The 16,990-nt window shown below is 42.0% G+C and overlaps 1 protein-coding gene across 1 annotated transcript in view; it reads left to right on the forward strand.

The window, feature by feature from the left end:
* TBC1D9 (TBC1 domain family member 9) overlaps window positions 1–16,990 on the forward strand; it is a 106,737-nt gene that overhangs the window by 40,523 nt on the left and 49,224 nt on the right. The window contains exon 2 of the mRNA XM_030845124.2: window positions 9,115–9,225. Coding sequence (XP_030700984.2) covers window positions 9,115–9,225 — 111 coding nt within the window. The remainder of the gene's footprint in view (window positions 1–9,114; window positions 9,226–16,990) is intronic.

A 16,990-nucleotide genomic window follows, 5' to 3' on the forward strand; every position in this document is an offset into this window, starting at 1 on the left:
TATATATATATATTTATTTATTTATTTTGGCGATACGGGGGCCTCTCACTGTTGTGGCCTCTCCCGTTGCGGGGCACAGGCTCCGGATGCGCAGGCTCAGCGGCCATGGCTCACGGGCCCAGCCGCTCCACGGCATGTGGGATCTTCCCGCACCGGGGCACGAACCCGTGTCCCCTGCATTGGCAGGCGGACTCTTAACCACTGCGCCACCAGGGAAGCCCTAAAGAGATATTTTAATGGTTCCTTCTCAGACACAGAAGAGAAGGAAAAATCAATTCCACCTGCCCTCCCTTTCTGCAGGAGAAGAAGGTGCATGTGACTTTAAGAGGCTGGCCTGCAGGGTGAAATGGAGCAGCTCCTGGAAGACTTGGCCTTCAAGGGTGCTTGGAAGATTTGAGCAGCACAGAACTAATTGGCTGCTTGACAAAGGCTCTGCAGGAGAAATGCTCTTCCGATTTCAGTTTTCTGCCCAGTCTGTTTAGTTATAAACCAGCCTGTGCTTTATCTTTGGTGATGGAAAATATGAACGTATATTTTGAGCCCTAACTTTCTGGGTACTTGTATAAGCATGAAATTCAAAGACCCTGTGATCCAGAATTAGTTTGAAATACTACAGAGGGGGGGTGCCCCACCACTCGGACCTTGTCATTCTACCCCCTCGAGCCTGCTCCCCTATCGGTAAGAAATGAGTCAAGGGTCTCTTCAGGGATCACCTAATAGGCTAGTTCAGATTCTCCACACTTTTATTTATTTTTATTATTTTTTAAAATTGAAATATAACTGATGTACAATATCATATTAGTTTCAGGCTGATTCATCACCACACTTTTAAACCTAGGCCCCTCGAAATAAATATACAGCGAAAACCTCATGCCTTTCCCTATTCATGTATTCTTGCTTTCAACTGAGAAATGACTTTGTGGGATTTTATTTTAGTTTGCAGTGGCAGAGCAATAATTTTTTTCATTTCCCAAATAAAAAGTTATAGAATTGAACGTACTCTTTAAAACTATAGGCGATTCTAGTAAACAGAGTCCCATGAATATTGCTGCCCTCCAGCCACCCCTTCCCTAATTAGGTGCTATTTAAAGTGCTGGTTTGCAACCTGTTTGTTTCAACTGCCTGGAGCTAAAGAATAGAAATTGAGATTAAGCATTTAGAAAGCTAGAGCCATTTGTCTGTTGAATTAAATGGTGAAAAATTGGAGGCTTGTATTTTCTTTGTCTCTTTTCCTATTCTGTAGCTCTATTTTAGTATTTCCTAGGCACTATATTTTACAGACGTCTCAGTGAGCAACACACTGGAAACTAAAAACAAACTGATTCTTAACCACAGATAGTTTAAGAACTATCCTAATTGACAGAATCAGCAATGTATTTCCTACACTAGCAGAATTCTCATTAAGCCATCTTTCCACAAACAGAAACAAGTTGTGTGTGTGTGTGTGTGTGTGTGTGTGTGGATGCGCCCCCTGCCCTCTAGTAACTTGTCCTATTTCACGGCAACTGTGATGTGAGATACATCTGGCTGGACTAGGGTCCTGAGAGGCAGCTGTGAAGGTGAGAGGGAAGAGTTGTGTGTGGCCTTTTTTTTTCAACCAATAATCATGGTTTGAACTGTGTTGAGAAACCATTTTTACCTAAATATGAGAGAGGGGTTGGAAAAGAAGCAATACTTATGAAAACAAAAACACTCGCAGACTGTTCTAAGCTGAAAGTAGAATTCCAGTGTTGGGATTGGTCTCTGCCTTTTAGCCAGTAATACCCATGCTTGAGAAAGGCTGTTAGACTCTTTGAGGTTATGACACTGAGAAAACACATTGCTCCCATCTTGAGCTGCAGCTACCTCGCCCCTCAAACCTCCTCTGTCCCTTACCTCTTTAGGCGGCGACCAGCCATCGCCCGGATTTCTCTGCACACAACTGTGACTGGCCTGCAATAGCCCAGGTGGGCCTTCACATTGGTGACATTACAAGCTCAGGTGCAGGTTTAGGTAGGGAGCTGACCCTCACCCGGCAATGCCAGCCTTCCCCTTCACAGCTGTGCGCACATGCAGTTCCCTGATCTTTCCCCAGGTCCCCTGGCCAGTATGATGTGCAAACAGTGTTTACTGATCTGTGGGGGCGGGATGCGAGAGTTTAAATTGATTACATCTTTGTGTTTTCTTGTGTTTTTTTGGCAACAACTGCTCATCTCTGGACTAGTTTCCAAAAGTAGGAGAATAGAAGGACTTACCCTTCCCCTAAATGGCTCTAGTTTTGGATCCAATTTCATTCCATATCAATCTCAATATTCATTAAAAAGAAATTAGAGAAGTTAATTTCCCATGGTAAATTTCAGTTTCAGATATGAGTTTGATCTGCATTACCTCCCACTCTCTGAGATGGGATTTTCTAGCCTTTTTCTCAAATCTTGGTCTCCTTTCGTTGTCCGATTCTTAGGCCAGTTTAATTATTTATGGACAGTTTGCTAGAACTTGTTATATTGGGTTCTGTGGGGCAGAGATGAATAAGCTCTGAAAATAATTCTTGGTTTCTCCCAATGTCCATCAGGTTGGAAACTTTGGGGCCCATTTTATAAATATTCAGCATGATGTGCGGGACATTATTCCAGGCTTTGGGAATTCCAAGGTCGATAAGGCTGTGCGTGCCTCACGGAGCTCACAGCCTGGTGGGAAGAAACTAGTTTTTTTTCCATTAGGAAACAATGTGATAATCGCCTTAGTAATATGAAGTGCAAGATGGTTGGCAGATCACAGACAAGGGGACAGTTAATTGCCAGGAGATTTGGGGGTGGGGGGGTTGAGAGGATGGGGAGAGTGTGGGAAGAAAGCAAAACAAATGCCTGCGGCTTTCCTGGTGGCACAGTGGTTAAGAATCCGCCTGCCAATGCAGGGGACACAGGTTCGAGCCCTGGTCCGGGAAGATCCCACATGCCACGGAGCAGCTAGAGCCCATGCGCCACAACTACTGAGCCTGTGCTCTAGAGACCGCGAGCCACAACTACTGAGCCCACGTGCCACAACTACTGAAACCCGTGCGCCTAGAGCCCATGCTCTGCAACAAGAGAAGCCACCGCAATGAGAAGCCCGCGCACTGCCAGGAAGAGTAGCCCCCGCTCGCCTCAACTAGAGAAAGCCCTCGCCCAGCAACAAAGACCCAACGCAGCCAAAAATAATAAATTAATTAATAAATAAAATACATTTTTAAAAAAGCACAGACTTTTTAAAAAAACAAACAAAAAAAAATGCCTTGTGACCCTTGACCTGGATATTGAGGGAAATGGATGTTTTCCAGAAAGAAAAAGAAAGAGGACATTCCAGATCAAGTAAAATAACTTGGGTGAAGGCTTGAAGGCTTTAAAAACAGACAAGCAAACAAGAAAGATTTATTCAGAGAAGTGTAAAAATTACGATGTGGATGGATTTTGTATATATACCCATTAGCAACTGCTTCTGGATGTTATTGTTTAAGTGCTTTCTGCCTATTACCATGTAGCTCACATAAGTCCTAAGACATACAGGCAGGGTACCAATGACAAAGAGGCAGCAGCAGGTAGAAGGACAAGGTGGGAGCCTGTGACCTACAGAAACCTTACATGGGAGAGAGGCAGAGGGGCTTGCAAATGCTGATCCCAAGGTCTTGCCTTTATATAGAACATATATAAAGAAGTAAATCCAAGTGTACTGCCCCTCTGGCTTTAGAAATATCAGTGTGTATTTGCTGAAGTGAATCGAAATCCGGTGTATATCTGAGTGAAAGCCTCTAAATAGTAAACTGAATTTCTGATCTGGAAGTTTCAGCAAATGTCAGCATAGTAGGAAAGGCAAATAACTCAGAATACGGAACTGGAATGGCCAATAAACAGGAAGAGATACCCAAACTCATTAATCGTCAGAAAAATGCAAATTTCAACAACAAGTAGATATTGCTTCTCATCCTTGAGATTGGTGAGAAAAAAAAACAACTGATAATACTAAGTGTTGGGAATATTATGGAGAAACAGATATTCTCTCACTTTCCTGGTACGGGTGTAAATTGGCACAATCACTTTGGAAAGCAGTTTTGTAATGACTAATAAAGTCTCAACACACACCCTATGACCCAACAATTCCATTCTAAAGAAAGTGCTCACATGCTTAAGGATCATGTACAGAGAATGATTGCAGTGCCTATTATAGCAAAAAAAAAAAAGAAGAAGATAGACCCAAGCACCCTTCCTTAGGAAAATGGATAAGTTACAGTATATTTAAACAGCGGACTATTACACAATATTTAAAATGAATGAATCAGATTTGCAAGTATAACCTGGGCAAATTTTCCAAACATTGGGTAAAAAAGATTGCAAAACAATATCTACTCTTTATCATTAATGTAAATTTTAAAATATACATCAGTGTTAAATCTATATTCATGTTCATACATAGGGGGGTCAAAGTATAAGGACTTGGATGGGAAGAATAAAAAACTGGAGGGTGGTGAATGGAGAGGGAAATAGAATTGAGGGGAGCACAGGGGGGACCTTTACCGTGTATGTTATATTTTCTTCTAAAAAAACAAAACAGATCTGAAGCAGATAAGGCCAAGTGTTAAAGTCAGAGTGGTGGGATATGTGTTTTGTAATTTTCAATACTTTTCTGTGGTTTTGAGATATTTCATTAAACAGTGGTACTCAGTACACATTAGCTGTGCCACGTGGCTTGTGGGATCTTGGTTCCCCGACCAGGCATTGAACCCAGGCCACCACAGTGAAAGCACCAAGTCCTAACCACTGGACCGCCAGGGAATTCCCTAGTGGGCACTGCTGTAGCTTCCATATCAGGAGACAGCCCACTCCCCAGACCACTCCAGCATGGTCTCTGTAGGGCTCTATCTCTGACTGGCTACAAAGCTGAGGGAGACCAAGTAAGCTTTAGGATCTTGTCCACTTTAACATTAGATTATCCCAAGATCATCAGTAGATGGATTGATCATTGCCATGGGCACATCCCTATGTGTCCCACACTCTTCTGATACATCCCTGCCCCCAGAGGGGTGAGGGTCTGCCCGGGAGTGGAAATGACTCTGTCTGCATCACATATCCTTTAGCGCCCACAGCTGGTGGGAGGCCTAAATGTACCAATTCTGCAGAGTGTTTTCTGAATCTCCTTGAAAACAGCAGTTTAATGTTACAAGATGCCCCTGAGCTAATGTAATAGGTAGGTGCAGAGCAGAGTTATTTTGAGGGCCATAATTTGACTTAGTTATCTCAGGCTATCAAAGATTGTTTAACACCAGAAATAGCTGACTAGAACAGCTGCTAAAACAGTGCTTTGTGTGGGAAATGATGAAAAGTTCAGTATTTTGACAGCCACTTCAGAGGGATGAGTAAGTAATAAGACTTCTAAGAAAATCCTGATTGCTACTTTTTTTGGGGGTGGTGGTGGCGGGGATTCTCTAGGCTAGACTTCAGATTTCCCATCTTCTAGTATTCAGTGTAGACAGAGGGTATAGGAGGAGTATTTTCTCTTTTCCAGAGTCTCGACTCCTTGTCTCAATAGAGATTAGACAGCAGCCCAGTAATAACTTATTATTTAGGTTTTCTAAACATACCTAACTTGTCCTTTCATCAGACGTGTGTTCAGGGCTCACTGTCCTCCAAGCAAAGTGCGGGGTCTAGGGGTCCAAAGCAAACAGTCAGACCTTGCCATCATGGAGCTTCCAGTCTGGAAAGAGGAGAAGAAACAGAACAAGGCAAAATGTACATGTAATTTTAAATAAATGCGGTGGTTATTACAGAAGCAGAACTCAGAGGGAGATCAGGGTTAGAAAGAGGTGGTGTAAGGTAATTAGGAGTTTGTCGTTTGAGCTGGTGGGAAGTGGTCATTGACGGGCAAGCACAACATTCCAGGTGGAGGGAAAATCCTGGTCAGTGCTACAAAGTGAATGGAAGAATGTATTTATTGATTTGACCAAGTATGAGTCTCAATTCACGACATTACTTTCTGTTGGGATATCCAGGGCCTTAAGTTTTCAGAGGACTTTTACAAAATGTTTTTAATTGTACATGCACCTAATGGGAGCATCCCAGTATCATACTGTCTATAATTTACTTTCAAATATTTCAGCATGGAGCCTGTGGTAAATATGGGGGAGCCTGTTAGTGTTCATCTAAATCTTCGTGGATGCGTGCTCAGCGTTGCTGAGCTAGCATGTAATCAGAAGCCCTCACTCCAGGGAACTCTCCTCGAAGCCACTCAGTTTTCTTTACCTCTGAGTAAAGAAGGTACTTCTTTACCGGAGGTTTTGTTAATTAGGATAATGGATGGTGGAGATGGATTACAGTGGGGGCCATTTGTGGTGGTCAAGATGTGCAGATAGGGTCGGACCGTTTCAGAGGTCTTTGCTCCTTGGTGTTACAGACTACAGAAGTCTAGTGAGACGTGAAAGATTGGGAAACTGAGGCTCGGAGAGGTTGGGTCTGGGAGTTGGCAGAGCCAGGACTAAAGAACTCCAGAACCCGGACTGCCTCTTGTCGGTTGCCCTGCCCAGTGAGCTGCGCTTGCCCTTGGAAGAATCTATATCTACCCTGACACTCCTTTAGAGGCTCATGAAACCACAGAGGCTAATCCTTGACTGTGACTCCTTAATCCCGGGATGAAGTCTGTATGCCCTAGAAACAGCGTATGTGATACTTCCAGTATTTTGATTCAAGAAGAGGGAAGTATTACCAACATTCGGTTGTTATGAGGGATGAATCTGTATTTCACATGTCTTTGTATTTCTAGTTAACACAGAGGGCAGTCCAGTTTAGCTAGCACTCTTCTGCTTTCCCTATTAATACACTCTACCATCTTCAGATAATTGAAGAGTCATTAGAGGTCTTTGCGGTAAATCCAAGTCACCGTAGAGAAAACAAAAATGCACACGTGTGTGGTAGTATATGGAAGACGACTCCTTGGAAAACTCTGTAGACTCTAAATGTTTGATTTTTGATGTACTTCATACAGGCCAGAGCAAACAAATGAATTCATTTACCCTTTAGCGAAAGTTTGTTTTTCCTGGAGTATGCAGGTCAGCTAATGGTCGCTGTGGTCTGCCGTGAACCCAAGTGGATTCCTGGCCTTAGACAAAGACCAAAAGGACAACTGTAGGGCTGCCCCATGTTAACCTGCCCTAGGCTTCTTGCTTGACCCCAGGTTTGGGAAGGCAAGTGCTATTACAACCACTTTACAAATGAGGAAATGAAAGCCACGAGAAGTTAAATGGCCTGTCCATGTGCCCCAGACCTGGTCATAACAGAGTCAGAGCCAGGACGGAGCTGTGGCAGAGCAAGGGAGGCTGGCGGCCTTTACCTCCCCCCCTCCCGGCCTCAGCTACCATCAGTTCCATACCAAAGCCATCCTTAATAACCATGCAATCTAAGTAAAAGTAAAATTAAAGAAAGGAAGATCTTGGCATGTTCTAGAGAGGTTGCCTAGCCCCTCCTTCCAACCAGCCTCTTGCCCCCAAACCTTATTGTATTCAGTCTTTAAGAACAATCTTGTGGGACTTCCCTAGTGGTCGGTCCAGTAGTTGCCTCCGTGCTTCCACTTCAGGGGCGGGCATGGGTTGGATCCCTGGTCAGGGAACTAAGATCCCACATGGCGCACGGCATGGCCAAAACAAAACAAAACAGCAACAACAAAAAATCTTGTAATCATCATATCATTTCTATTTTACATCATATGATTTTCCATTTTGTGAACACCAAGACATTGGAAAAAAATGTCCTAAGATTATTCAACTAGCCACAGTTCCTAACTGGTCCTTCTGAGTCCAAACCCTGCTCTATGCTGGGTTGCATCTGACTTTAGAGTAATTACGGGCATTTACTTTATGGAAATCTTTTAGATTCATCCTGCCAAGCAAGGAATCCTGTTTATTTGACTTTGTAGAATGTGTGTATGTGTGTGTGTATCCATGTAATTTTAGAATAGTATAGAAAATGTTTGGTGTCTAATCCCAGCTTGGTGCAGATAAAGGAGGCACACCTTCCTGGAGGGGGGATGTTGGCTGAAAGGTGGTTATAAGAGAATTTGCACTCCTGGCAAGAGAAGGCACTGCCTCTTCTTAAGTGAGCGTCAGTACACTGGACGTTTGTGTTTCTCACACATAAATTGCTAAGTTCGTTTGTTGAATGTTCCAGCTTGCCTCGACTTGGATGATGTGAGTAAGTTTCCCCCAGGACCTGGCAAGATCACTGAGGTTGTCAATTGGAAGAACTCAACTTTGTGCTACCACAGTACCTTTCCTGACCCTCAGCCTAATTACTACATCTTTGCAGAGCTGAGTGTAGACCAGGCTTCAAGCATCTCTGCTTATAACAATTGATGTGACCAATGGCAAAGGACTGTGCCGTTGAGATGGAGAAATGCTTGTTTCACAGCCCTGTTCACTTCTAAATGCAGCCCTAAAACACTGCTTGGCCCTCGCCCCTACTGGATTATAAATGCCATAGGGACTCTGTCTTATTCAACTTCGTGCCCACAGGGTTTGCCTTGAACATAGTAGGCACTTATTGTTTGCTGAGCTGAGCTGTACCTTCTCAATACAAAAGAAAAATGAGGTGCATGAAAATAGTACATGGGGCAGCCTGGTACACAGACTCAGGTGTACATCACTGGTACCTGTGGCTTTGTCAAGTTACTCAAATTAAGGATTTGTTTCTAGGATGCTAGAGGGGAGAAAATAATACACATTGGGTGTAATGTAGGTAAAGCAGAGACCCCAGGATATCAGTGCTTAATACCTTATTTCTTTTGTTAAACAGGCATTTATTAATACTACCGTGTGCCAGGGACTGAGCTAGGAGCTTTGCTGGTTTTGTTTCTGAAACCAGTGCTCTTTTAGCTTGTGCAGTGTCTCTTGGAGGTGGGTGGAACACCTCTTGGAGGTGGGTGATGGTAACACCTCTTGGAGGTGGGTGATGGTAACGTCGAGTCACCATCATCACGTCTGAGAGGAAAGTTTTGTCCAGGTGGGATGTGGTGGGAGAGGGCTTGTTGGCAGGTCCCCCGGAAGGGGAGTGTCCACACTGCTGCCTCTGGGGATTTAGAGGAAACCCTTACTCATTTCTCCCCCTTTTCTACCCTCAGGCCTCCTGGTGGGCACCCTTGATGTTGTGTTGGACTCCAGTGCTCGGGTTTCTCCTTACCGCATCCTGTACCAGACTCCAGATTCTTTGGTCTATTGGACCATCGCCTGTGGTAAGTTCAGTGTTTGGAAATATGGAAAAAAGTTATGATTAACAACTTTCTGTCAGAAGGGAAGGAACATTTAATTGTGAGATGCAATCACTTCGTATTTTAGGGTAAGTGACCCTAGCCATTTCGACAGATGAACCCTAAACCTCAGTGCTTAACACATTTTGACAGATGAACCCTAAACCTCAGTGCTTAACACAATAAAGGTTTCTTTCTAACTCTGGTGAAGTCTTGTTTGGATCCTGTGGCCATCTCCACCTGCAGTAACACCCTCTAGAACACAAAGGCTCCAGGGTCAACTTACAAGGAAAGTGCGGGAGGTGGAGGCACACCTGTGTTTCACTTGCTTGACCCAGAAGTGCCACCACTTCCACTCACACCCCATTGGCTAGAACTAGTCACATGGCCCCAGCCTGTCTTCAGGGAAGCTGGGAAATGATGGAGTCCTGGGTGGACTAAGTAATACTTACTTATCCCAGTGCAGTCCTTCCTACTGAGTAGGGATTGTTTATTTCTCCTGATGATAACCTGTAATAATGTGCTGGGATGGTGGTAAACAGTCATGCTGTTATTGGATCTCTCACAAGAACCACCAGTCCAAAGTGGCTAAGATTTTTTTTAGTTATTTGTTTGCATGTGGCTTTTCAAATAACCATAGGAAGAGCAAGGGCACTGAACACTTACCTTTTTTCTTTTCATTTTTTCGCCTCCACTTGATTTTTTTTTAATTAATAGATTTTATTCTTTAGAACAGTTTTCGATTTACAGGAAAGTTGAACAGAGAGTTTGGAAAGCAGCCAAATACCCTCCACATACATAGTTTCCCCTATGATGAACACCTTAGGACAGAACATTTGTTCCAATGGATGAACCGATATGAATACATGGTTACTGGAGTCCTTCATTTATTTAGATTTCCTTAGTTTTTACCTGATGTCCTTTTTCTGTTCCAGGATCCCAGTCAGTGTACCATTTTATATTTAGTTGATGTATCTATTTAATCTCCTCTTGGCTGTAGGAGTTACTCAGACTTTCCTTGTTTTCGATGACTCTGCGACTTCTGAAGGATCATGGTCAGGTATATTGTAGAATGTCCCTCTGTTGGAATTTGTCTGATGTTTTTCTCATGATTAGGCTGCGATGGTGTATTTTTATGAGGAGGACGATCGCAGAGATAAAGTGCTGTTTTCATCAGGTTATGTCAAGCAAGGGCACCTACTGTCCAGATGATTGACGACTGATGATGTTTTTGATCACCTGGCTGGAGCAGTGTTTTTCATGTTTCTCCACTGTCAAGTTACTCTTTCTTTCCCCTTCCCATACTGTCCTCCTTGGAAGGAAGTCACCGTGCACAGCCCACATTTACAGAGTGGGGAGTTTTATTCAATTATTTTTATCACTGAGGACTCATGAGTATTTACTTTGTACTTTGGGCTACAATCCAATACAACTTTATTTTATTGCTCAAATTATTCCAGCTTTGGCCATTGGGGGCTCTTTCAGTTGACTTTATTCAGTTTTTAAATTGATCTCTGCTTGGTAAGAAGTGTCATGCTGGGATCTAAAGATCTAAAGATAATTAGATCCGGCCCCTGCTTTTGAGAATACAAGGAAATACTCAGTTCTAGCCCAGTGTGAACAAGTACCATACAGTGCCATTGCATGGTGGGGCTTCCAACGAAAGACAGGAATCTTGGCCGGCCTTCTACAAGGGTAGGGGGAGTTATGTGGGTGTGATTTTAGGCTGCTGGAAGGCTCTGGTGCCCTAGCAATGCACCCTCAAGGATTTAGTAACACCGAAATTCTAATATTGTAGTTGTATCCCTTTAAAGTTATTCTGGTTCAGATGCAAATAGCTCCATGAGAAACAATGAAATGAATCAGCATTTATGCATTCCACTGAATGAAGGAATGGCATCTGGAGTGGGCAGGGAGAAAACCACCCAGGAGCGAAGGGGATAAAGGATAAAGGAAGAGAGAGGCTGGGACCCTGAGGAAGACAGACTTATCAGTGTAACCCAATGTAAGATAGAGTTCCAGCCTTCTGTGCGGTTCATTCAGCACAAAGGGAAACACCCAATGGCTACTGTAGAAGGGGAGGTGCCCTGTGGAAGTTGGTTGGGAAAATGTCACCTTTAGTTGGCAAACAATGTAGAATGGTGTTAAAATAGACAGGGGAGCCAGCAAGTGAAAAAAGAGAAAGGAGATTAGAAATCAGGCAGAACCGCCAACGCCCCTGGACTTAATGAGGATTTGACACTCTCACTCAGCTTCCAGCACTTTCATCACTTTTGCCTGGAGGCTTTTGAGAACCTGTGCAGCCTGGAGGTCCTCAGAGCCCTTGGGTCTCCTGGGCCTTCCCAGATCAATGCACATGTATGGGGCTATGACAAGCTGGTTTCTATCTGTGACTCTTTTTTTCCCACCCCCTCAGCCCATCCTTTTTTTCTCCCCTGTTACCTGACATCACTACTCCTCACTTTGTTTCCGGGGCTTTGCCAATTCTACTGTCGACTTTAAAAAAGTACGCAACATGAGTGTTGCGAGTTAAGTTTTATTGGGGGCAAAATGAGGACTATAGCCCGGGAGACAGCATTTCAGGTAGGTCTGAGAAACTGCTCCAAAGAGGCAGGGGGGAAGGTCAGTAAAGATGGTGATTTTTGTGAAGGGGGAGTACATGCAATCAACACGTATTTTTTTGCAGAAGGTTTCTGCCAGTCTTGTGAAGGTTATTGCTAGTCACAAGGAGCAGACATCACCATGAAGGATTTTAGTGCTTTTCTAGATATGAAGAGATGCAAGAATTGGGCTCATAAAATCGGCTCCTGAAAATACCTATCTGAAGACCTGTTCCGCCAGTTTTTCCCAGAGCACAGAGTGCCTACTTCCTGATCTCCACCCTGAACTCCTTTCAGGGGGTGTTGAAAGTCAGCAGCTGCAGTAGCACAGGATTTAATACTCGTAGAGGTAGATGGCGAGTGCCAGTGGCGAGTGCCAATCTGTAGTTGGCAGAGGCTCTACAAGAGCCAAGCAGAGGCTCCTATGAAAGCTCCTGTGGGGAAGAGCCCAGAGTTACAAAGCCGAGTTATTCCTGAGTTATTTGCCAAGCCAAGGCTAAGGAACACTGGGTGGTAATTGCTGATGTCATAATTTATACCTCAAAGAGATGTACTTTTGTTTTCCCATCACAAGTGTATGATCTCATTATAATAAACCCAGAGTGCTTTTAGCTTTTGTATATATATTGATTACACGTAGAGACAGCTCCAGACTTTCCTTGTAGAAGACACCACGGAAGTGACAACCATTGTGAAAGTCCCATTCACCCACTAATTGTTCCTTCTTATCAATTTCTCTCTGAAACCCAAGTGCCTGGCTCCCTTTCATGAGAAGATTTTAAGAGCGGAAGCTGCTACCTTAAAAAGGATTCTTTGATAGGCTGACCTTTCGGTTTGTAATTTTAAATGTTGTTTTTTTTTTTTGTAAACTACAAAGTTGGTATTTGCTGGGACAGTATGGCAAGGGCTTTGTAATTTGCTCTAGTTTCATGAATCGTTGCTGTAAGAGAAGCTTCAGCAGAAAATTGGATGTCCAACTCACTGCCCTGTAGAATCCATAGCTTTGCAAAACCTTTGTTTTATGCCATGGGCCTTGTGAGTCTTTGCTTTTTGTAAATTGAACTAAGGGCACATCTACCATCAGTGTCTTCACCTAGGCCACTTTCTGTACGAGAACAGTAGACTTCGTGGTAAATCCTAGTCGTATGATTGCCTTAGACTTGAGCCACACGAAGCCAGGCAGGACCTAGTTTTGGACCTAGTCTCACTTACCCCCAATATAGTAATCACCCAGCCCTTAACAGTATGAACCATACAGAAAGAAGAGGGGAACAAAAACCAAGAGTTCTTTGGTGAAACATTATTTTCAGACGCTTCTTTTTATTATCTTCTATCATCTGTGAAGAAATTGATTTTTCTGTTTCTTTGGCACTGAGACCTTTAATTGGGAAGGGGAGCCAAATCCCTGCCTAAGTAACGACTCTTCCTTTGCACTGCTACCCAAAATGAAGCCATCGGTCTCTTTGGTGGATAGTCCACTGTGCCATCGATTCCAGCCTACGGACTTGCGTTTTCTTCACTGGTTTGTGCGGTAAAGTATCAGTTTTGCCATTTCCTTCTTTTATTTTTTTTTAATTTTTAATTTAATTTAATTAATTTATTTTTTGGCCACGCCACACAGCCTGCGGGATCTTAGTTCCCCGACCAGGGATCGAACCCACGGCAATGAAAGCACTGAGTCCTAACCACTGGACTGCCAGGGAATTCCCTGCCATTTCTAAGAACATAAAGGAAGTAGTACCATAGAAATTGGTCCAATCTGCTTTGTTGAGCTGCTTATACTCTGACAAGTCTGCCTCTCTCCCACCAGTAATTGAGTATTTCACAGCTGTGCTCTCACGAGGGCACTAGACAGCTGCAGGCGTTCCCCCAACAGCTGGTGTTTTGGCATTGGTACCCCAGAGGCAGGAGAGAGCCCAGTCCTTTGCACCCCTCGAGCTTCAAGGTACTTAAGTAGACAGCAACGCATTTGGCTCTCCCCGCTAGAAGAACTGGAAGGTTCAAACGATAAGAAGGGTTATACAGCCTCATGAGAATATGGGCACATAGAAATGCAGGTAGTTCCAAGGACATTACTTAAAGGGCTCTGGGACAAAAGCGTTACGGTTGGAAAGATAGAAGGAAATGTTGACAGTTCCCTCTGGATACATCTGACCTTCCAACAGGACCGATAAAGGAAACGGGGTGGAGGGTGTGTGCTTGATGGACACCTCACTGATAACACAGCCCTGAATGGTACCTCGATTCCCCTGCCCATTGATTAATTTCCCTTTTCTTCACCATCTTAGAATCTCATCTGGGCCTAGATAGGCATTCATTTTCAGAACTGAAAGATAGATTAGCCACCGCCTTGTCTAACACTCAGACTGTGACAGGGTACAGGGGCAAAGTGAAGTGCCCAAGTTCCCATTACTAGTTATAGCCAGTCAGTGCAGGGCTGAGATCAAGTTCTCAGGCCTCCCCACTCCCAGCCCCGTCCTTTTTAAGCGGCACCATGCTGGCTTTTATGATTAAACATTCTTTTAGTTGGCAGCTGGTAAGACCATGAGTTTAATGAAAGGTTGCTAGTTGGTTCTGCTTCTGCTCTTTCTCTACACTGGATAGCGAAATGGTGGGTGATTTAGTTGCCTTCCACATGAGATATACCTAATGTAGAGGTTGGTCAGTGTTTTTTCATCCTTTCTTGGTCTGTGTACCTTAAGAACTATTCTTGTATCCTTGGGAACACAGCAGCATAAAAAAAAAAGAACGTGCTTTTTTTCTTTAAGCAATCATGTTTATTGCAGGAAATTAGAAAATGTAGGTAAGCAAAGAAAATATTAAAATATTTTTATTTAATATTTAATATTAAATTAATTAATTTATTAAATTTAATACTTTTTTATTAAATAAATAATTTTATTTAAATAAATAAGTTTTATTTAAATAAATAAATATTTATTTAATAATAAATTTTATTAAAATAAATTTTATTTATAAAATTTATAAATTCTGTTATTTATAAAATTTATAAATTTTATATAAATGTCTTCTGCGTCACAAAATTTATAAATTCTGTTATTTATAAAATTTATAAATTTATTTATAAAAATAAATTTTATTAAATAAAATTTATTAAAATAAATAAATATTTATTTAAATAAATATTTTATTAAATAAATTTAAATAATTTAATAAATTAATTTATTGAATTTAATAATTAATTTAATATTTAATATTAAAAAACAATAATACCACATTATAAATCTTCACCTTCCAGACTTTATATATATGTGTGTGTGTGTCTATACAGATATATGCCTATACACATATATATATGTGTCTGTATATACACATATATGTATAGATTTTCTATGTCAAGAAATACATGTCTATAATGTCAATTTTAATAGGTAGATAATATTTTACTGTGTTTATAATGTAATTTATCTAACTTATGTGCTATTTTTTGGAAATCTAAGGTTTTTTTCCCTTAATGTTAACTGCATTTTGAAAAACCTTAGTGAATATCCTATGAACAAAATATTTCCCCATTACTTTAGTTATCACCTTAGGATAAATTTATAGAAGTAGATACGCTGAGTCAAAGAATATGCATGTGTGTGAGCCTTTTAGCGTCATTAGCCTGACTGCCCTCCAGAAAGATAGCCATTTGCATTCTATCCATCAGGGTAGGAGAGGACCTTGGCATTTAAGTAAAGTATACAAAATAACGACATCAACCACTAATTCTTACTGCCAAGCTTGGATGAGTTACCTGGGCCTCTCTTTTCTCAAAGTGATTATAAAGCTATGAGCATACTGTTATGACCTGTAAGAGATTATAAGCAGAGTTATGTAAGAAGCTTATAATAGTTACACAAAGATTGTTCAAGTAAAGGCCTGCTTCACTTCAATCATACATTCGCTTTTCAATCAAAACATAATAGTGTCAGGGCCAGAGAGATTTGTGCTGAACATATGGTCTGGCAACAGTTCAGCAACTGGTTTCTTAGTGCTCTGACCTCAGAAGTTAGAAATGTCTTCTGCGTCACATTTCAAGAGGAGATCTTTGTGTCCTGTTGCTTATGATGATAATAGCAAAGTAACTGTTTATTTAGTGCTTTGTATGTTCCAGACCTGTGCTAAGGACTTTACGTGTATTATCTTCCTTAATCTCTAGCACAAGCTGCTGTGGTAAGTGTTGTTACCTACGTGTTACAGATGAGGAATCTGGAGCGCAGAGAGGTTAAGTAACTTCTCTGTGCTCACAAAGATAGTATGTGGCACGGTAGGATTTGAACCCAGGTGTACTTTTTTGACATCAAAGTCTGTGGTCTGAGCCATTAGGTAATATTGTCTCCCTGATAATCAGGCCCCTTATTACTGCAGAGGATCTAACCTCTATGCATACTTACCACACGTCTAAAATATGTCAGGAGGGCCTACTGTGCAGCAATTAAGAGTGTAGGTTACGGAGGCAGAAAACTCTGCATTTGATTTCATAGAAACATGGAAACCTCAGTTTCCTCATCTATAAAAGGAGTGTAATTGGACCTACTTGTAGGATTGCTGTGAGCTTGCGTGTCTATAGTGAAAGCATGGCGCTGGGCCTTGGTTAAACCAGCACGAATAAGTAATAGAAAACACTTCATTATCACTATTTAACCTGTTTAAAATTTTAGCTTCAGTTGGATGTGGAGTTTTAAAACACGAATCTCCCTTTTGTTTCTAAAACTGTTCAAATCACCACATTTGGGGGCGTTGTATCTCTTGCCCTCTCCAAATACAAGTTTGTCCTTTTTCTGGGTGTAGAGAGTACTTTGTAAATCCTACAGGGACAGCAGGTGTCACTCCAGTGTATTGGGTACTGCCCTTGACTTTATTTAGTATTTAAATTTCAAAATTATCATCTTTGGGGCTAAGGTTGTGTGTGGCTAAGGCCATAAAATAGATGGTTCCCTTTATTTAAGTAGCTTCAAGTGCTATTCATTTGAGGACTGGATAGCTCTGGGATCCAAGCAGCCTATTCCAGTATCTGAAAATACTGGATTGGTTGCATTTTAATCTCTGGGAGGTTTAGTGGGTTTGTTTTGCTTTGTTTTGTTTTCTGCTGTGTCACAAGAGGTTATTATTTTTGCTTGTATACACAAATATATACCTACCTGTGT

The sequence above is a fragment of the Globicephala melas genome, chromosome 5 (assembly GCF_963455315.2).
Source record: "Globicephala melas chromosome 5, mGloMel1.2, whole genome shotgun sequence".
Lineage (NCBI taxonomy): Eukaryota > Metazoa > Chordata > Mammalia > Artiodactyla > Delphinidae > Globicephala > Globicephala melas.